Genomic DNA, 23274 nt, shown 5'->3' on the forward strand with positions numbered 1-23274 from the left:
CTCGCAGTCCAGTTCAATATCCGCTACCGTGCAGGCATAGAACCAGCTCATCCGTGGAAGTTTTTCGAGTAAGTGAACTGATGCAACGGGCACATTCTTTCTACTAAACTCGGAATATTTGAACATTAAATCATGAACATTAAAATTGCATGCTCCAAATGAAATCTATTTTTCCCCTTCCCTAATTGCATTTACAAATGTTGGCCCATTGTCTTTATTCATAATTTTTAATTAATTGCACGACTGCCGTGAATCGAATTTCAAAAAATGGTGCAGGTAAAAAGATGAAACATTTTTTCTACTAATTTTAAGTATTCTGTACTGACTTATCATCATCATCATTTAGCGTTACAGCTCGATGTGAGCTTTAGCCTTCTTCTCAATATTTCTCCAGACAACTCGATCTTGTGCACAATGTTGCCAGTTTTGTACACCCATTTTTCTGGTATCATTTTCAATATTATCTTTCCAACTTACTCTCGGTCTGCCTCTAGCCCGGTTATGTAATGGTCTTCCTTTGAATATTTTAATTTGCGCTCGATTTTCATTCATACGTATTAAATGACCTGCCAATCTTAATCGTTGTGCTTTTACAAATCTTACAATATCTTCGTCTTTCATTATATTATTTAATTCTTCATTTGTTCTTCTTTGGTATTCGCCATTATCTAGTCTTTTTGCACCAAATATTTTACGGAGTATTTAACTTTCAAATAACGTAGGTTATTTTCTAACAGTAAGTGTCCAGCACTCACATCCATAGGTGACAATTGGTCGTATAATGGTTTTATATATTATAAGTTTCGTTTGTCTTGTAAGTAATTTCGATTGTAATAATTTCTTATTTGCAAAGTAGCTTCTATTTCCTGCTGTTATTCTGTCTTGTATGCTTGAGTGCATACTGTTGTCATTTTTTATTAATACTCCCAAGTAAGTGAAATGTGTAACACCCTCAAAATTGTGTTCGTTGATGGTGATATTTTGGGCGGTTCTTCTGTGTTCTTGTTTCGATATTTTTAGGTACTTTGTTTTCTTTTCATTTATTATTAGTCCGAATTTTTTGCATTTTTCCTCTAGTGTCACGAATGTTTCAACTGGAGTCCTGTAATTTTTTGATATGATTGCTATATCATCAGCGTATGCAATTATTTGATGGGACTTTGTAAAAATATTTCCACCCCCATCCATTTCTCCTATAGCCTTTTCCAGTACTATGTTAAATAGCATAGCTGATAATGCATCACCCTGTCGTACTCCTGATTGAATTTCAAAATTATCTGACACCGAATTCTGTATCATTACGTTCGCTTTTGACCCAACCATCGTTGCCACAGTAAGATTTGCTAATTTTCTGGGTATACCAAGTCCTAATAGTGATTGTACAATTTTGTTTCTATTTACACCGTCAAAGGCTTGTTGAAAATCAATAAATAGTATATGTAGATTTTGACCAAATTCGTAACATTTTTCTATATTTTGCTTTAATAGATAAATTTGATCAACAGTCGACCTCTGATTTCTGAACCCACACTGATATTCGCCTATAATTTCTTCGTAGTAAGGTCTAATTTTCTCATACAGTATATTAGACAGCACCTTGTATGCAGCATTCAATAGCATAATACCTCTGTAATTATTGCACTCAGTTTTATCCACTTTTTTGTGTATTGGTCTTAAAATACTAATGCGCCATTTTTCAGGTATAGTCTCTTGTAACCATACATTACATATTAGATTATGTAATTTCTTAAATAAATGTTCACCTCCTTTACATAACAGCTCAGCTGTTATTGCGTCTTCGCCTGGCGCCTTGTTGTGTTTTAGCTTATTTATTGCGTTTTTTACGTCACTCATTGATGGTGTGTCTATTAGGGGTTCAGCAGTATATATTATATTTTCATCTTCTTGACTTTCCTCTGTTGTTTTGTTCAATGTGTCTTTAAAGTGCTCTGCCCATCGTTTTATGATTTCATTTTCTTCTGTAATCATGTTTCCATCTTTATCTTTACATAATGCTAGTTTCGGCTCTAAGTTGTTAGTTGCGTAGTTAATATCTTTGTAAAATTTTCGGATGTTTCCATGATTGTAGTCATTTTGTATTTGACTTACTTTTTCTTTCATATATAATTTTTTCTTGTTTCGGCATAATTTTGTAGCTATTCGTCTCTTTTCTGTATAATTCTCCATATTTGCTCTTGTACATCTTTGTAGAGTTTTTCTGTACTGACCTAACCAGTATATTTATACGACTAATAAAAAAAGTTAAACCCTGACGTCGCTCCTTGCTGATATATCATTTCGCGACACATTAGAGGATCTCAGGTTCTGTGAGGTTCTAAAATGCAGTTTAAAAAAAATTAAGCTTTTAAAAAATAACTTATCAAGACTTTATTAATGTAGCACATGAAAAAATTTTCAAAAATTTTCATAAAAATTAATTCTTTAAGAAAAGTTCTATTTCTGTTTTTTTTTATCCGAAATTTTATTAAGTATAATTAAATGAAAATATAGGGATACAAGCAAAAAGTTTACATGAATAACCTTCTCCAACTGTATGCGTGTAAATTTTGACTGAAACACAATTAATTGAATTCTTGCAACATTTAAATACATTTAATACCAAATTGCATTAATCCTATTTCAATAGTAGAAGAATAAAATTTAATAAAAGAATATTGTCAAAAAAATATAATTAACGCAAAAGGATTAAATATTAACCACAAAATCATATGATTGAACTATAAAATACGTCAAATTCCTGTTATTCTAAAAATATTTTTAAATAAAAAATATGACTACTTTTGTGGTGGGTATACAGATTCACATATATAAATCAATAAATGTTTCAGATCTAATATATTTTTAGTTATCAGAATGAAAGATAGAAACTTTCGATTATATTCTTTCGATTCGATTCTTCTAAGGCCTATAGGCAAACAAGATTTCAATTTTCAGAAAATGACAAAAAACTCTTTGGAAATAACTTTCTTAACCAGTAACTATAATTTACAATTTGCTTATGTTAATAATTCACAATTTAACCATAAAAGTTAAAACCATAAAAGCATATTGATCCATTAAGAAAAACTAAGAATTATTAAAAAGATGTCAGCTCCTTTTCAAAACATGTTGCGATAAAATACTAAAAAGTAAACATTTTTCCATTTTAATGTGCTTTTTGTAGGAAAATTTTCTCGTATTGTGGTGTTATTATATTACTCTACCAAAAAAATTAAAAGCATATAATTAAAATAACAATTTAAAAATAAATTACTCACAAAGGACATGTGTAAATGAGAACGATATTGAATTAAAAATTACTGACAATGTTAAAGCATACCTGACAATTGTAATTTATTACTGCACCACTAAAAAAACACTCGATATAATTGTATCATATAATTTATTTACTTATAATTTAAATGAAAATCATAGATTATGCATTAAAGTTTTTAAACTAAAACAATAATTGTATACAATCACAATTCATGTATAACAAAAAATTTTCGAACTTGTAGAACAAACGTTTAAATACATTATAGCTTTAACAATATCTTATAAATTACAATTTCTAGAATTTAGATCACTAGAATGAATACTTGCGCTATACATTAATCTATCTTTAAATTTTTCAATTATGCAACATTAATTTACCTATGAATGTTAGATTACCAGTAGCATTCATATTTAATAATGATCGCAATTCATCGTAATAGCAAGATGTAATGAAATTTTATATATATATATATACTTTTGGCTTAAATATAAAAAATATTTTAATTATGTCAAATTAATGGCATTTTTTCTATAAAAATTCTTATATAATTTTTTTTAAAGAATCTTCTTATATTAAAAAATTTTGAATACATTCAGAAGTTAAGAACTTGTTACTGCACTCATAATAATTATGAAGAAAACTTGAAGTAAAAAACTTAAAAAATTTCGACGAAAAAGTTTGAAAATTTATAGTAATGCGCGAATACAATAGCTTTACAGATACACATATATATACATACATACCTTACACATGCATATTTAATTGAATGACTATTGTTATAAAAACTTTTAAAAAATTTTGATTTTCTTCTATTTTCACAAAATATAACAATGAACTACTTACAATAATACGAAAATATAGTGAATGAATAACAAAAGGCAAATATCATTCATAATGAAACTTCATCCTTTCAAATTGATCAAATGCAAACTTTTATTTTAATTCAAACTAACCTTCATACTTTAAAAATCGTACAATTTTTAAACTTTACTAGAAAATAAATATACAAAGATTATTTTATTCAGTTTATATGCAAATTAAGCAATGAAAAAGCATCCTTCCAGTTTTTAAGCTAAACATAGAACAAACATAATTTTGAAATATGCAAATATTCGACTATGTATTGCACACGCATAAGTTTTAAATAACCACCAATAATTATATTATATACACAATATGTTTGTATATATTTATGTATTATTGTTTTATGTATTAGGTACACATAATCGATGATAACTGCTCAACTCTCAATAAAAACTCTCAACTCTTATTTTTCATAAAAAGAAAATTAAAAAATCACTCGAAAAGCTGACAAAAAATATACAAACGTTTTATGAAAGTCCTTCAAATGATTGCCCATTTTCATATCAAAATTATAAAATATATACAAGAATTTAATGAGTTTTTTAATTAAAAAAGTTTAATTTATTAATTAGGAAAAATAATCCTAATAAATCAAGATTATTTTATTAAATTAATCAAAAAAAAATTATTAATTGTTATTAAAATCAAGGAAAAATTTAAAAGGACGATATTAAAAAGTACAGAAAATCTTCTAAAAAGAGAACTTGGTTTTATATAAATATATAAAAACAAGTTATTGATCTGCATAAAAAATTAATTGAATCCATTCAATTTATCGCAGTGCAAAACTATTGTAGTAATCTGTATTATTGTCATCAATTTGAAACGAATCAAATGAAATTTAAATGCAAAGAGCAGATCATAAAATTCGTGTATTTTATAAGCGAGCTGTATGTTGTTTGCTAATCAAAAATTTGAATGGGGGCACGAAATTTCTTAAGTTAGCATAATAAATATTTTCTATTTTGCAAAAAAAATATATATTGTTTAGAAAATTAGATTACCAGTACAGTGTTATCGTAAATTAAAAACTATTGAAATATGTGTGTTAAACATAGAAACATTCACTTTGAATTAAAACTATTCTCTCTAGCTCTAAGAAACAATTTTCCCTCAAAATTTTTAACATAACGATAGAATTTTAATAAACATTTCATAATCAATTCATTTTATACATTCGTTATACAGAGTTATTAATATGTTTTCGATTTAATATAAAAGTTTATGAAAGTATACGCTGTTATTGATTTCTACTTTTAAAATTTAAGTCCCCCAAAATTATGCAATAACTAATTTTATAATTTCTTTGTTCTTATGTATTTTATATCTTATTTAATTGGAGGACTTCAAATAAGAAATACATTATTGTAATTTAATATGTGCTGCAATAATTTCTTACATACATGTCTACATCAACTATTTTTAAAAAAGAGAAATATGTTCCTAAATCAAAACATATATTTACAATCATATAGAATGATACAGATAATTAGAAATAAATTGATTTCAATTTTTCTTCTAGTCTTTTGTTATTTAAAAAAAAAATAGTGAAATTAAAATTTTGCTCTAAATAAAATAATACATACGTACACTATCACAATCCCTAAATCTAGCTAAAACAAATCTTTAAAATTTAAAAATAAATTTTTTTTTAATATAAATTTTACTTTTTTTGCTACAAAACCACTGTCAAGACAGACCATCAACATATCCACGAATTATTCCTTTATGTTCTAATTTGATTTTATAAAATGTCACCCGTTGGTTTTATTATCAGTCATGATATACAATTCTGTTATTTGCCACAACTAATTGAGAGCAAAAAAAGTTCATAACATAAAAATGTATAACGTTGACAGTGTTGTTAGTTAGATTTGTACCGCTTGCTATCTAGGCTGATGTTTCGTAATAAATTTTCTTTTAAAATTATTCATTTTTTAATTTGTTTTTCTTTACTTTGTTATTATTATTGTTTTTTTTGTTGATTCATTTTATTTCAAGAAAAAATATTTTTCTATGTATATTTTACGCAAGTTCATACGTAGTGTACACATATGTACAAAAACACGAATAACTGCGAGTATATAGTGAAATAAAATTCGAAAAAACAATAAGATTGTTTTTGATAAAGGTGGTTTTCAAATATTTTCTGATGACATGGTTCTTAGCAATTCAAAATTTTTCAAAATTTTTTTTCTCAAAACAATTTTTTTACTATCTTATTCATTTTATAGTAAAACACCATTTGGTTTTGCTCCACGTAAGAACAGCTTTCTGAATTGTAAAAATTTTTAAAATTTCTCTATATTTAGAATGAAAATCATAAAAATTATAATAATGGATGCGTGTACAATTTTTTTTTTCAAATATACTAAAAATATCATCGTATCAAATGCTAAATCGTATCAAATGCTGAAATCAATGGAACTTATATTTGGCTTTTGGGGCAACAGTTTAAAAAGCCGATTTGCAAACCTACCCATTATACGATATTTGTTATTACCTTAAAGTAAAATATTTGTGCACTTTTAGTAAGATACTGTTAAATTCTTCGATGTTCTAAAAGGGAAGATTATTATGTATCACACCCAAAATTTATAACAAAGTTCTCACATGTGTGAGCAAAAAAAAATTTTAATTTCATCTATTATACTAACACTATATAGTATGAAACACATAAAAAAGCCCATCAGGACATTCAACAAAAGTTCTAATTCTCTGAATTCACGTACATTTGCGTATTTTTTCATTATACATTTTACTTTCGCATCTTCTTCTTTTTCACTTAGTTTTTTTTTTGTTTTAGATTTATTGAAATACACAGTAAAAAAAATATACAAAATACTTGTATAAGGTAAAATAAAATTAAAATGGAAAAGAAGAAAAAAAAATTGAGATGAAAATTATTCTTCCTGAATTACAAAAAGGAAAATCTTAATAAAATATTAAAACTTTACCTATTTTCCAACTTCCTCGGCTGTAAAAGGTGCAACAAAAAGAAAAACAACAAAAAACAAATTCGTTTTTTTTTTGCTTCAACTCGTGTAGTGTATTGGTTGAGTTTTCCATTTATTTCTGTTTTTGCTTTTCTTTTTTGCAATGTTGGTAATATTAAACCGTTGACGGTTAGTTGCGGGAATATTTTATATGTTATTCAGTATTGTATACCTGCATGTACATACATATTATATGTATGTTTTATAGTACGAAGCAATAATGATGATGGTCTATGATGAGTTCACAGTATTATTTACTTATGGTATGCTTTTAAGCTTAAAGGTTAAAATTACGAAGCACGTTCCGTTGAATGGTGTAAACAAAATAGAATTTTTTATTTTTTTTAACAAGAATATATAAATAGATGATGCCTCATTTCACATCCTATAACTATTCTGCATATACAAGTTGCAATAAATATTTTTATATATGTGTTTATACATATGTATATATATATATATTAAGTATGTTCACTTTAACAAAAATTTAATGTGTACGCGTTCTTGTTTTTCTCCTTGTATTTTTACAATTTTAATTTAATTTCTTATTTCATAATATGCTTTTTCCTATTATATAAAATTTAAAATAAAAACTTTCAAGTGGACTTAAAATACAATTTTATTTGACGTTTATGATATGATTTCCAAATATTTATTCTTACGTACAATTCTTATAAAATGTACATAATTTTCTTTAAATCTGGAATTATTTTTGTTATTTACTTACTGTATTATTAAAAGCTTTTCTGTTAGTTCTCAATTTTGTTTTTACTTCAATGCAAAGTTTAGCGATATTCTGAAAAACGAATTAATTTATGACTGAATGTCAACCCCTTTGGTAGTCAAAATTTGTGTTCTGTATTGTTAATGAATATTAAGGCTTTTGGAAATCGATTTGAAAAATAATAAAACTAACTGTGAATATTTTTAAATTAAATTATAAAATGTTGTTAACCATTTAAGTTTTTATCGGTAAATAAATTTTATAGTATAATGACCTGTATAACCAGTGAATCCGACCGTTTTGTTAAACAATGAAAAACCACAAACTATTAATACACTAAAATTTGATAACCGCATCCACTTGAAAAAGCAAATGCATTTGCTCTCCTAGAATAATTAATTTAAGTACATAATTGCATATTAGTTGGCCAACTTAAATGACAGTTTAACAGACACAAAGACACTTTTTAATGTACATATATAAGAAAAAAATTAAGTTATTATTGAACCTATCTCGTTTCCTATTGTTTCTAAAATTTGAATAATATTTCTCTTGGCCAGAATTCTTATGTTTTTGTTTACGTCTACATGATTGAATAAACATACTAACGACTTTTAAATCAAACATTTAAGAGAACTAACAATAGACAAAAAAATCAAAATTTATACTTACTTATATTTTTGCAATTAAACAAATTAAATATTCAATTTGTATGCAAAATCAAAAGTGATTAAATTCACTAAAACTTATTATCAACACTCCATTCTGCAAAAACTGCAATGGAGAACACCACAGCAACTAGTTTTAAAGATAACTTATAATATTTTTTAAGTAATTTACTTCCTAGCCTTAATCAATTTGAATTCCAGAAACTTCTTCTTTCGCGATTAATCATTTAAGTTCATCTCTATTTTTTGATATTAAGTTTTGAGATGAATTTTAAATAAACTTTTAACTTGAATAAACTTTTTTTTATGATTCTGTCACTTTTTTATAAAAATCCTGATAAATAATTTAATATATCTATACTCTAATTTCAAATTTCTGATGCAAACCGTTCATTCTACTGCAATGGAGAATCAAAACATAAACTTGAAATATTATAATATTATTTTAGAATGTAAAATCATTAATTCACTTCAATAACCAAAATTTATTTTAATTATAGAAGTATGTATATGTCATTTGTATGATTATATTTTTTGAATAATCGAAATCTTATGAATAGCAGGAATGCCGTTGTTTGCTATTCGAAAATTATTCTCGCTCAAGTCTCCTTTATTTATTTTAATATTTTCGTTTATTTTATCCTTTTATCTTATTATATTGAAAAAAAAGTAACATTTAGTTCTTAATCACAGCTATAATGACTTTATCCAAATAAAGGAAATGTGTAAAAAGAATTGAAATTAAAAATGTAATAGAATGAAAAAAAAAAAAACAAACATAAATTAAAAGGTAAACGTGAGTTAATCTTTAGAGACAAACATTTGAATCGAAAACTATTGGATTTGCTAAATTTTTTATTTCCTATATTTCTATTCCTTATTGCGTTCATGCCACGTAAAATTTATTTTTATCTTTTTTTGCCTTAGGTTCCAAATTAAAAAAAAAAATAATAAAACTAGAGCTTGCGGTTTGACATATTTTATTACTATCCATTATTACTCTTGTTTTGAATTTAAAAAAGATCTAAATGCAAAAGAAATTAAAAGAATAGTTGTAGCTCTGCTTTTCGGTACGTGTTCATTATACAAAAAACAACAAAAAACAGACAATTAAATTTAATAAAAAGTATGAAAACTAAATTAATTTTGTGAAAACAATTTTACTAACCTCATTTATAAGAAAAATTTTCTCGAAATTAAATTAAAAAAAATTTTATTAAATAAGTGTCTGTACGATGAGTAATTCAAATTTATGTTATTTTAATTATTCTTATTAGAAAATAAAAGCTTGTAAAACACGGCTTCAAAAATATTCTCAGCTCAAAGGTACAACGCCCTTAACTTCTGTTAACCAGTTGAAAGTTGCTCATTAAATTTATATTTGGCTTCAAATTCATATTAAGGATTTTACATTTTTTTTATGTTTAGTAAATCAGTACTGAAATAATAATATTCCTAATTATTTCCAATCCTGCACTAGTAAGTTTTACAAATAAGTTAATAAATTATAGTAAATTCTGAATTATTTCACAGAAATTGAGTTAGTAATGAAAAGTTGTAGAGCCGTATAACCATATGTGATAATTTTTTCTGAAAAATTTAAAAATAAATTTTCTTAAGTATAATCATAAAAATCACCATTCTTTAAAATTGCTAATGTACTTTCAAATTTGATTTTGCCTTTATTTTAAATGAACCACATTTAAAATTTCATATTATGTCTCGATTAAAATAACATTTTTCTTCCTTTTATTATTCAACAATTTCAGCCCAGAATGCATATACGAGAAAAGGGAATAAATTATATTTTATTGTACATTTCAAAAATAATTCCCTATTCATTGATACACTCTTCTACTTAAATTTTCTCAAACAAAACATACCGAAAAATCACAGTTCATAAACCTCAAAAGCCAAAATGTTGCAAGCAAGAAACTGTATCTCAAGTTTCATGGATACAAAAGAAAATAATTTTTATACAATTTTGCGTGAGGGTACATAAATTTTGCATATATGTACATATACAAAAATAATGCGCTTCAAAATGCAGCTCTTCAAAATAATAATTAGCAATATCTACACCAAAAACTTTCAATTGATTTTTTTTTAATTGAATTGATTCGATTTTTCCATGAAACGTCTGAGGTTTGAGAGATTTTTTGAAACAAGCAATGATAAACCTAAATGGACGCATTATGCGGTCATGGGCTACGCTTTATAAATGTGTTTTTAATAAAAAATATGATCGCTGTTTGTAAAAAAACTTCAAAAAAAATTCCAATAATTTTTTAGATTTAACACCGCACGCTAATCAAATTCAGATATGGTGCGAATGTGCGGTGTTTTTAGTGGCTTACAATCAAATATATGGGATCAATTTTTTTTAGAACATGCCGCATACCTGGTCCATTTAGTTTTATCACTTAAAGGACTCTTGTTGTCCAACGTATTAAAGTTGCAAAATTTTTTTCATAAAAATGAAAACAGCGAAAAGGATTTTTTAAATTTCTTTTTTTGGATTTTTATACACCATCGTTTTCATTAATCAAATTATTGTTTTCACATGCTGATATTTAATAGATTTGCTGCAGAAAAATTTTTCAGCACCCGGTTTCTATTGGACTTAAATCCAAATTTTGTTTATTAGGTTAATTGTGCACATCGATTTTCTATGACGTGATTCTATGATTTGTGAGAGAATATTTTTGTGATATTATTTGAATATTGTATTTTCAGGGTATAACCTTGATTTCCAATATTTATTTTATTTTGAAGACTGAAATCTTTTTTAAATGTTCAATTACATAATATGGCAACATTATGTAATGCATCTTAGAAAATACTAGTATATTTCTGTTTTACTGATTCACAGAATTTAATCATAACATTTTTACTAATTTTTTGTTCGACGGAACAATTTTTAAACTGAAAGAATCTGTATAAAAAACAAGTGTTCATATGTACTTAAATACGATCATATTCTGCTACTCTTTTATAATAGAAAAAAATTTAATATAAAAAAATTTAGTAGCCATTAACATATTACTCTCAATTTTCTTTAGACGACAAGGAAATAGAACTTCAAACAAGATAGGTTTGTAGTCTTGTCCTTGGAGCATTATTTTTAGTCATACTTTCAACTAAGTATTACAAAAATCATTATCTACTTATCTTTGACTTTTTTTGACTTGACAAGAAGCTCGTAAATGATTGAAATATACCTAAATACATAGGTATGTATGTGACTACCGTTTTTATACCCTGCACTTCGTGAAGGGTATATTAACTTTGGTATGGAGTTTGTAACTACTTGAAGGAGTCATCTGCGGTATGGACATATATATATATTCTTGCTCAGCGTAAAATTCTGAGTCGATTTAGACATGTCCGTCCGTCCGTCCGTCCGTCCGTCCGTCCGTCCGTCCGTCCGATCGCACGATAACTCAAAAACGAATAATGCAATCGACACCAAACTTTCACAAGTTTTTTCTTTTGTGCCAAGGACGAACCCTATTGTTATTGGACTAATTCGGACAACGGGTTCGGGTAGCTGCCATACAGCTCAAAGAGTTTATTTTAAATATTTCGAAAACTAATAAAGCTATAAATATAAAATTTTGTATACATGTGTCCAATTATATTCTACACATGCTCTAAAAATTATAATGGGATAGCTGCACCGGTTCGGGTACCTGCCATACAACTCCAGAAGCTAATTTTAAATATTTGGCAAAATAATAAGTGGCAATAATAATAAATATTTGGCATCTAGATCAGATATATTTGTGAAGTTTTATTGAAATTCCTTGACAGGTTCGGGTACTTGCCATACAACTCCAAAAGCTTATTTTAAATATTTGGAAAAATAATAAAGTCAGATTCATGAAACTTGGCAGTTGTATGTCGAGTTATAGGTCAGATATATTTCTGAAGTTTTGGTGGAATTGCTTGGCAGGTTCGAGTAGCTCCCATATAAGTCTAAAAGTTTATTCTTAATATTTGGAAAAATAATAAAGTCAGATTCATGAGACTTGGCAGTCGTGTGTCCAATTATAGGTCAGACATATTTCTAAAGTTTTGGTGGGATTGCTTGGCAGGTTCGTGTAGCTCCCATACAAGTCTAAAAGCTTATTCTTAATATTTGGAAAAATAATAAAGTCAGATTCATGAAACTTGGCAGTTGTGTGTCCGATTGTAGATCAGATATATTTGTGAGGTTTTAGTGGAATTGCTTGACAGGTTCGGGTACTTGCCATACAACTCCAAAAGCTTATTTTAAATATTTGGAAAAATAATAAAGTCAGATTCATGAAACTTGGCACTTGTATGTCGAGTTACAGGTCAGATATATTTCTGAAGTTTTGGTGGAATTGCTTGACAGGTTCGAGTAGATACCATACAAGCCTAAAAGCTTATTTTTAATATTTGGAAAAATAATAAAGTCAGATTCATGAAACTTGGCAGTCGGATGTCCAATTATAGGTCAGACATATCCGTGAAGTTTCTATAGAATGATTTCACGGGTTCGTGTAATTGCTACACAATAACGAAAGGTGCAGGGTATAATTCAATCGGTTTATACTGACTGAAACGTTTTTACTTGTTTAAATTTAATTAAGCTAAAATCGCGCAGTAGCTGCGTGTATTGAGTCGATCAGTGTAATTTATAAGTTTTTAAATTAATTTTATTGTTGTAAATATTTTTATTTGTAAGAGGCTTGAGTTCTGTTGTGTTTACTTTTTATATTAATTAAATATTTTTGAAATTTATATATTAAGAACAAAATGTACTTACATAATTTTTTGTTCCTATATTGATTATTATTGTAAATTAATTATACATACCTATCTACCTGTAACGTACATACTTTTTTATATAAGTTTTTTGAAAGCAGTTTGATGTCCAGTGGTAAATTTTTAATGTGTTAAAACCGTCATCAAGCATCGGTTAACGAGATTTTTTGTTGCATGTTTGATGGAAAAAAACTGTATTATGATTATATGTGCTTTTTAGGTGCAATTATCAATATTATCAATCTATCAATGTTATGTTATTTTCTCTGTTATTTAAAACAAACTCCTTTTAATTGCTTACAATTTGAAAATTTTAATAAGGTTGTTATTTCTTGATTCAGCGTATTAATGTTTTATTTATGCCATATCGTAATGTATACAAATGTACGAGATATGTATGTTTATGTATACTTATTTAATTTATTTAACAGATATGACTAGCATCAAAAACCCAAAAGAACATTTGATTTTGAAAACAAAACAATGTTGTGCAACAAAATCTGTTAATGCAACAAAAATGCTATCTCAAATCAATGACATAATGTTTAAAAAAAATTCTTCTCTGTCAGAAGCAAAAGAGTACAAAAACTCAACACCAACACCATCGTCAATAAGTTTTACATCAAGTGAAGGGAATGAATACGAAAATAAGATGTATGGCGAAACCGGCAATAATGGTAATGATCTTTTTGATAGCATAATGGCCGAAATAAACAGCAAGCAACAACAAAAAAGAGATTTTGTTGGTGAAAAACAAAATCATGAGAATATTATGTTTGCTGAAATAAAAATTTCAAAAATAAAAGAGAATGAAAATAAAGTAATTTCACCAACAAACATCACAATGCCATCAACTTACACACCAATATTAACAACCGATTACTTAACAGATTTAAATGGTAATAATAACATGATTGTAAACAATGTTATTGTAGCAGAGAGTCAACAAGACCATATGTTTAAAAATATCACATCTACCGTGCCAATTAATGTTGACGAAGTTGAAAACGAAATAAAAGAGAATAATAGTAGTAGTAAGCTTACTAACACAAACAACAAATATTCTGCTGAAAATGTTGATATACATTCTCAAACTACATCTATTACAGGAACGGCTAGTGACATTTTACGATCGGTTGATGGTGGTTCTGTTTTGTGTGGAAATAATAATTTTTTGTATGCTGAAAAAAGTGAAATCGAATTAGAAGAAAAGAATAAATTAAATTTAAAAGTTTCAAAAAGTTTAGAAGATGTTAAATTATTATATAAAACTATTGAAAAAAATTTAATTAACTCAAATACTAGTGAAAAACTCTTAATAATACAAACAGATTCATGGAAAACAGCTAAATTATTAGAAACCATTGCAGCACAACAGCGATTTTCTTTCACAGGTGGGCACAAAAATAAATACAAATGTGTGTACCAATGTTGTATTAATTCTTTAACAAAAGAATATTTTGTATAATGTCAATTATTTCTTACACTTTTTCACTATTTAAAAATAATAGAAATGTGTAAATCCAAGAATATGTTTGTTTGCAGGGTTGCCAAACTGTAATTCATCAATCATTATTTGTAATTATGTTATGTATTGCGAAAATACTCAATGTCGTAAATATTGTATTAAAACAGTGTTTCCTAAATATACACAATAACATGATTTTTATGTAGATACATTATTTATTACACTGTAGATCTTTCCAAAAATACTATTAAATACTGACAGTGCAATTTGTGAAGACTAAGACGTTTAAAGTTGTTCACTAGCTAATAATTACTTTAAATGTAAATACATATATAGATTACTTTTGTTTTTGTAATAGTAATTTTTTTTACTTCAAAATTGCAGGAACACAATATTACTAGATAATAGAATAATTTTTCTTATGATTTGTAAATCCTGAATTGTAAAGCAATACAACATTGTGTCATTTTAATAGCAATGCTTTTTTTATGATAATATTAAATGACGTTTATGTACTAAATGCAATAAGTTAGGTAAACAAAATAAATTTTGTTTCAAGTACAGATGGTTGCCGCTTTTATTATTACTAAAAACAAATTTTGTCAGTTATCACTAGTGAAGACTTTTTGAAGCAATTATTACAAGAAGTCGTTTTCAAATTAGACAAACTACTTCTGTTTATTTAATTTGAAAACGATAAGAGAAAAACGAATAGAATATTTATATTTATTAAAATCGGCTCAGTGGATGCATATAGAACTTTTAACTATCAAAGTGATTTTTCTGTTATGGCGCGCATTTTTTTAGAAGTGGATATACATATACATCCATACTCTTAGTAAATTTTAGGTCTATAAATATGAAAATAAAGTTTCAAAAAAAATGTAATAACGAGTACATTTTCCATTTCCTTTTATCACTCATTGTTGAAAGGTTAACATTAAAAGCTTCTTCCACAGTCGACGAAATTTTACTGATCAATTCGACGCTTTCGACAATAAAAAGCGGTTGGCAATTGTAAATAATTTTGAACAAACGGCAAACAATTGTATTTTGTTTGACACTTAATTTATAAAACCGATCACGTATTTTTATTATTATAAAAATTATGTATTAATTATTATGAATTATTTATAATAATTACTTATTGATACAATTAAGTATTTTTATTAATCTTGCATTTTATCCAATTATTAGAATTGGTTATACTTATTAATTAATTTGAAATGCAAAACAAATTATTAAATTTTGAAGTAATTTTGAGCTCCATCAGATAATTACAGTCTGATATTTAAAGAGTCGTCAGACTTTATCGTAGATTTAATATTAAACTTTATCGTATATGTATTTACGTTATATGCAAACGACACCTAAAAATTATCCATTTAAAAATTCGTATAAATCTTACTTGTATGTATTTCTATCAATATTACAATCTTCAATAGTTTTTTGCGCCTGGCACAAGTAATTTTTAGTTTATTCGAGAATGACAAATAAAGAAGTGATAAAATAATTAAAAAATTCTAACACGCAATATATGTATATAAAATCAGTCAAAACATTAAAGAAAAGCATATTAAAATATTTTTTTGGTCGTCCAAATCCCTTGTGAAGTAAATATTTGGAATTCAATGAATTAAAAAAAAAATAAATGACTATTTGCTTAATATTTGAAAGCTGTATGAAGAAAAATTATTAGAAATTTTCAAAAAATTGTTGAGACAAATTGAAAATAGCACAAGTACAAATTTTCAATGTTCAAAAAATACCATGTTAAAAAAACATCACAAGGTTTTTTCAAGCAATAGTAACTCGCGAATTCGTGGACAACCCTATTAACTTTACTTGAAGCTAATTATGAATATCGCCAAAGTTGCTTAAGTAAAAACTGTAGTTTGAAAATATTAAGAAAAAATTTTTTTCACTAGCACAGTAAAGTAGAAAGCGTAATTTTAATTACCATATATAAAATATAAAAGATCTGATGTGAACAGTGCATAACCGGCCGAGATGTTAAAATGTTGCATATGATTATGAAATTTCCCTTAAATATTTATTTTAAATTCTATGAAAGTAGGCTTTACCTGGAAAAAAATAAATTTGGTTTTTAGTAGGGGTTAATTTTCCGCGATTCGGTTTCCCTGCCAAATTCCCAAGTTAATTTCGTAACAACTAAAACTCAGATATTAAATTTTAAAAATTTCTTTCGATTAGTTCCTGTGATATAATTAAATATATAAAAACGGCTCCCAAATAAACCTCGATTTTCCTAGAATATCGGCTCTAATTTTTCTGAATTAAGTGGTTCATTGTTTAAATATCCAGATTTGAAATATGAAATTTCAAGTAATTTGATTGATTATTTTTGTCTATATGATCAAAAATGTAATTTTGCACTGTATTTAAGTTCCAGTTCCAAAAACCTGACATATTCCAAAAGTTGATCAAACCATTAATCTTTAGTAAGTAAAAACTCAGATATAAATGTTCGTGAAAATCAGTTCAGTCGAATTTGAGATACTGATCTGCATAGACAGACTGACAGACAGACCGAAGAACGCAAATCTCTCTAAAAATATCTCTAGCATGGAGAAACAGATTTGCGCTAAAAACTCGACATATGAAATTTGGTGCCACTACATAACCTCCCTTATTGTAGGCAATGCGGTCGGTAAAAATCATTACAATATTCATTTTTATTTGTGCTTAGATAAAAGATAAAATTATTATTGCATATAAAAATGATTAACACATACATATACTTATTTAATTTATGAAAAATGAATATTAATGTACAAACATTACACACATAAAGTTATGTATTTTTTTTTAAATCGATTAAAAGCCAATATACAGCATTTACACACATACTTACTTAAATATTTTGGTTTTTGATTTTGTGAAAAAAGTTTCCGTTTTTGTAAAATATGAATAAATAATAGCTACCCAGTTGTTTTTGAGCATTATGTGTAAGGACACTAAAGATTTTCTCACATTGTTTATAGGCATTTTTTATAGCTTTTAAAGAAACCTATAACTTTAAAATTACATTAATCATTATCACTGAACTAATTAATTTAATTTTCTTCACTTTTGCTGATGGTATTTTATTTTCCCGTGCGAAAACGTGGAGAATTCAAAATTATTCAAAATTTATATTTGTTATAAGCTTTTAACATTATTGTGTACAAAACTTAAAAGTCAATTCAAAGAAACCGGGAAATGTGCATATAATATGCTTTGTATGCGCATTTTGAAAATTACATATACTATTAATCCGATATAGTTTCTATTTCAATTGACAAAACTATTCTCTCCCTCAATTATTAAAAAAATTAAAATTTCTCTTTGTATAATATAAGTATGAAGGTGACCAGACACCTCATCATACGAGACATTTCATCATTGAAACATTTCATCATTATAGCAATTCATCATTGCACATTTCAACATTATAGCAATTCATCATTATTGAATTTCATCACCATAACATTTCATCACTAAGATGCCTGTGATCTTAAGATCATAGATAAACTGGCCTTGCAAACAAATTTCTTATCAGATTATGATTTAATATACCCTCGGTGCACAGCAGCAGTGCCCTCATTCTTAGCTGACTATCGAACTTACAACATCTCTTGTATAGCTCTTTCAGGTAAAGTGATATTAAAGCTAAATTTATATAATAATAAGCTATAGTAATTAATCTAGACAATTCTTTTTATACCCGTACGAACGTATGTTCGAAGGGTATACTAAATTTGCCTTACCGTTTGTAACGCTAAGAAATAACGGTGTTAGATATAGACTCAAGTGTATGTTTTTGATCAGCGTCAAATTCTGAGTTGATTTAGCTTTGTCTGTCTGTCCGTCCGTCCGTCCGTCCGTCCGTCCGAACGATAACTCAAAAACTAATTTAGCTAAGTCCACCAAATTTTCACAAATGATTTATTGTAGTAAGTGCCAGAACCCTATTTAAATTGGACATGATCGGGGTACCGGTTCGGGTAGCTGCTATACAACTTCAAAATTTATTTGGCTATATCTCAGAAACTATAAAAGTTATGGTATTGAAATTTCACACAAACGAATATATTAGTAGGGCCAATGTGTCACATAAAAGTCGTTGAAATTACTTGACTCCTTCTGGTACCTGCCATACAACTTCAAAAGTTATTTGGCTATATCTCAGAAACTATAAAAGCTGTGATATTGAAATGTCACACAAACGAATATATTAGTAGGACCGATGTGTCTCGTAAAAGTCGTTGAAATTACTTGGCTCCTTCTGGTACCTGCCATACAACTTCAAAAGTTATTTGACTATATTTCAGAAACTATTAAAGCTATGGTATTGAAATTTCACACAAACGAATATATTAGTAGGGCCAATGTGTCTTATAAAAGTCGTTGAAATTACTTGGCTCCTTCTTGTACCTGCCATACAACTTCAAAAGTTATTTGACTATATCTCAGAAACTATAAAAGCTGTGATATTGAGATTTCACACAAGTGAATATATTAGTAGGGCCGATGTGCTTGATAAAATTCGCTAAAATTTTCTGGCTCTTTCTGGTAAGTGCCATACAACATCAATAGTAGTTTGGCACAACCAGTATTTTGAATAACACATAGTACTGAAATTTTGCATAAATTAATATGGTAATATGGCAACTTAAAGTCATAGTCTGCCCCATAGTTAGTTATGGCACATTAGTTATTCGCGCATAGGATGACAAATTCGTACGGGTATCACAGAGTTGACAAGGTCAACTCTATTTTTTTTCTCGTTTAATTTAAAAGCAAAAGTTAATTTAAATGCTTTGATCACTGTGGCACAATTTCTCACTGGGCAAATTGGTAAGTTGCCCATGTAAATTATGAAGCGCTCGGCGATCGCCAATATAAATTCAATAAGCAAATTGCTAAGCAGAATGCCCATTGAAATTGTATTGGCGACTGTCAGTAGCTGCACTGTGCAACAAAACTGCAAACTGCTTCAACATTAATTACACTTACATGTACTTATGTTTGCAAAATGCACTTTATGCAATGATAAAATGTTATGGTGATGAAATTCAATAATGATGAATTGCTATAATGTTGAAATGTGCAATGATGAATTGCTATAATGATGAAATGTTACAATGATGAAATGTTACAATGATGAAATGTCTCGTATGGTGAGATGTCAGGGAACCAAGCATGAATTACCAAAGACACTTTAAAGTTTTTTTTGTTTTCTTACTCTTTTGCAGTTCTGGTTTAAATTGTTGTAGTTCAAATTGGAAATGTGCTTTATGACAATCATTGCTGCTCTACGTCGTTACGGTTAATTTAACATTTTGTATTGAAAACAACAATTATCATGCTTTTTAGTTTATAAGGTTTTGATTTAGATTTTTAACCTTAGTACAGATTTAAATTTTAATATTAGAGAAATGAAACACATATTACATAAAATTATAGCAATTTTTTAATTGCAAATAATTACTAAAAATAATTAACAATTTCAATTTCAAACTACAATACAAAGTTATAAAAAAAAATATTATAATTATTTTTTATTTCATATACGAGAATAATATATTTTTTATGTTTTAGATTGCGTATTAATTAAAATTGTACTGTAATTCAATTTGACGTTAAAATAATTTGGAACCGTCAAATTGGAGCCTTTAGTACTTTCACAAAAAAAAAAACAACATTTTGAAATAAAGAAATTAAAAATAATAGTCGGTTCTGCATTGGTAATAAATTTTTAAGTCTTTTCTATATTTTTATATATGTAGATCAATTTGAACTTGTATCATCAATTTAAAGTCCATTTATTTAGAAATTTAAGACTTACATTATAAACATATTCATTAGAATTGCAATATTAGTGACAAACCCGAAATTTTTCAGACTGAAACTTTTCGTTGAAACTTCTTATGAAATTTCAAAATGAATGAGTTTTTATGTTCTTTCCTTTCTTAATACAAAATTTATCATAAGCCAAATCTGATCTTCACTCTACAGTAAACTTTAAAATGTTTTAAAATTTTTATTATAACAAGTTTAAAATTGTATTAATTATTTACATTTTTTTTATGGTTGTTACAGAAGATCAAATTGATAGTTGCCGTATTATTAGATTGAGAGAATCATCAACAGAATCCGAATCAATATTTACTGACCCGATAACATCTCCAAGTTGTGCAACTGATAATGAAACAACGTTTAGATCAATTGAAAATGGAAGTGATTCACTAAATGATTTTTCACAATTTTCAAAAAGGAATAGCACAAGTACACCGTATTGGAAACGTCAAAAATATATAAGAACCTTATCAGTATTAGAAAAACTTTCACGTTCTGAAATTGTGTACCTGAGTATAGATAGCAGTAATTCGAAAAGTAATAGTGAATCACCAGAAGACGATTTACAAATGGCTATACATTTACGTAATAAATTAGCTCAAATGTTGAGTAATGAAGATCAAAAAACAAGAGTTGATGCAACAACATCGCCAGGAATCTTTAATGTTGCTAGAGCTAAAAAAGTTGAATTACAAAATCTTTCATCAAGATTAGCGGATAATAATTTAGCTGGTAAATAAAATTATATAAAACTGTCAAAAAACTTAATTTTCTACATATTATGTCTATTTCGTTGTCTAAATTCCATATTCCAAAAAACATTTCTTATTTTATGCCATTCCAAAATTTTATGAAAGTATACATATTTACGATACAATAATAGGAACACTTGAAAGTTCTATCCTACTCTTATTTATTAAGAAATCTGAATTTAAATACTTTTTAACGTGCATACTTTGATTGGTTCCCATTTATGTTTTACAGGAATTTCTCCTAAAATTTTACATGACGTACAAGGTACTTCATCGCAATCTTATGCCGAACATGACACAGAAACAAGTCAAACTTTATCGCCTTCCTGTTTTGGATCTTTTAGTGACAGTAATGTTTTAAAAAAGGTAGCTTCCTTTATAACTGCAGATAAATCTGGTAATAGCGATGTTGCACCAAGAAGATCGTCACTGATTCCAGAGAAACTAGATTTTACAATATACGAAAAATTTGAAGGTAAGCGAGATATTTTATTTTTTAATTAAACTTTACATTAATTTTTTATTCAAAAACTTTTTGTTTTGAAATAATTTTGGAATTTTCCAGTAAAACTAGGAAAATTCTAAGAGTTTATGCATACATTTGCATATACCTGTATGTAGATTGCTTTTTTAAATTAGAATTTTCAATGATTTTACGTTATTCTCAAAAACTAAATTTGAATTATTCAATATTTTACTTTTGCAAATATCTGATATTAATGATAACGATTTTTAAAAAAAATTTCGTTCCCACAAATCCACACCTTAAATCACTAGAAGGATTTACTCAGTTTGACTGATTGTTTTTTTTTCGTTCTGATAAGCTAGATAAAATTTAGAGATGACAAGCATGAACATATTATTTATCGAAATCAAATTAATTCTTCTAATGATTAATGGGCAACCATTATAAAAACTCTCCAAAAATTAATATATATTCAAATGAAACAAATGCCTTGAAAACTAAACGAATAAAAATTATGATTAGCTCCCCACTTCGAATTAAATTTTCAATTTTAAGCATTGAAATATAAAAATAATGTTTCTCCAACTATAACAGTATAATTTATTAACAAGAGTTTAAAAAAAAAATATTTTAATAAATTTCCTAATAAAAACTTTTTAAGAAAATCCGAAAAATTTGATAAATTATTACAATTTGATAGATATTGCTATCAATATTCTTTAACTAGAACGTAAACGCTATTTTTTCCCTTGGAAATTTAAACACAACATAGGCGATATTTATTAATTATTATATTTAATGCTCCTTCCACTTTATTTTGAACATTTGCTTTCTTAAAAGTTTAAAAAAGATTGAAATAAAATAAATTAAAAGTATTAAAAAAAAAACACAATTAGGATAGAAAATTTCAATCCCAATTTCGGTCTGAAAAATAAAATTTTACTATTTATATTCGTAAGAACTATGTTAGAATGGATGATACCGATTATTTTTAGCGTTGCAAGTGAAACGAACCGTCTTTTCTAACAGTAACTCAAAAACTAATAGATTCAGCATAGAAACTGAATTTGGGTTTGAATATTCAATAGAACTCTTATAATCGTAGAAAAAAAGTTAAAATGAGTCATTCTGGTAGTTGCCATATGACTTCAAAAATCATTTCAGACTATCTTAAAAACTTATTATTTGAGGCACAATGTTAAAATTTTGTACAAATAAATTTATTTTTATGGATACCATTCCCAAAAATAAAAAGTGATTGAAATTTTTAAAGTTCAAAAAAATGGATGCTGCCATACAACTAAAATAATAATTTGGTTGAACTCACATGCGACTCATAGAACGGACAATTTATACAGTTATCACAGAGTTAACATGATAGGATCTACTTATTCGGGTTTTAT

The 23274-nt window shown here is 26.9% G+C and overlaps 1 protein-coding gene across 6 annotated transcripts in view; it reads left to right on the forward strand.

Annotated features, from left to right (window-relative positions):
- The window catches only part of LOC129615443 (protein cappuccino), a 70355-nt gene that overhangs the window by 9170 nt on the left and 37911 nt on the right, over positions 1-23274 (forward strand). For 5 of the 6 annotated variants that reach the window (XM_055530653.1, XM_055530655.1, XM_055530654.1 and 2 more), the window contains 3 exons: positions 13755-14717; positions 20897-21385; positions 21638-21880. In XM_055530653.1, the coding sequence (XP_055386628.1) occupies positions 13755-14717; positions 20897-21385; positions 21638-21880 (1695 nt within the window). The remainder of the gene's footprint in view (positions 1-13754; positions 14718-20896; positions 21386-21637; positions 21881-23274) is intronic. The other variant, XM_055530658.1, reaches the window with a different exon arrangement.

The sequence above is a fragment of the Condylostylus longicornis genome, unplaced genomic scaffold (genome assembly GCF_029603195.1).
Source record: "Condylostylus longicornis isolate FDR11 unplaced genomic scaffold, ASM2960319v2 ptg000135l, whole genome shotgun sequence".
Taxonomy (NCBI): domain Eukaryota; kingdom Metazoa; phylum Arthropoda; class Insecta; order Diptera; family Dolichopodidae; genus Condylostylus; species Condylostylus longicornis.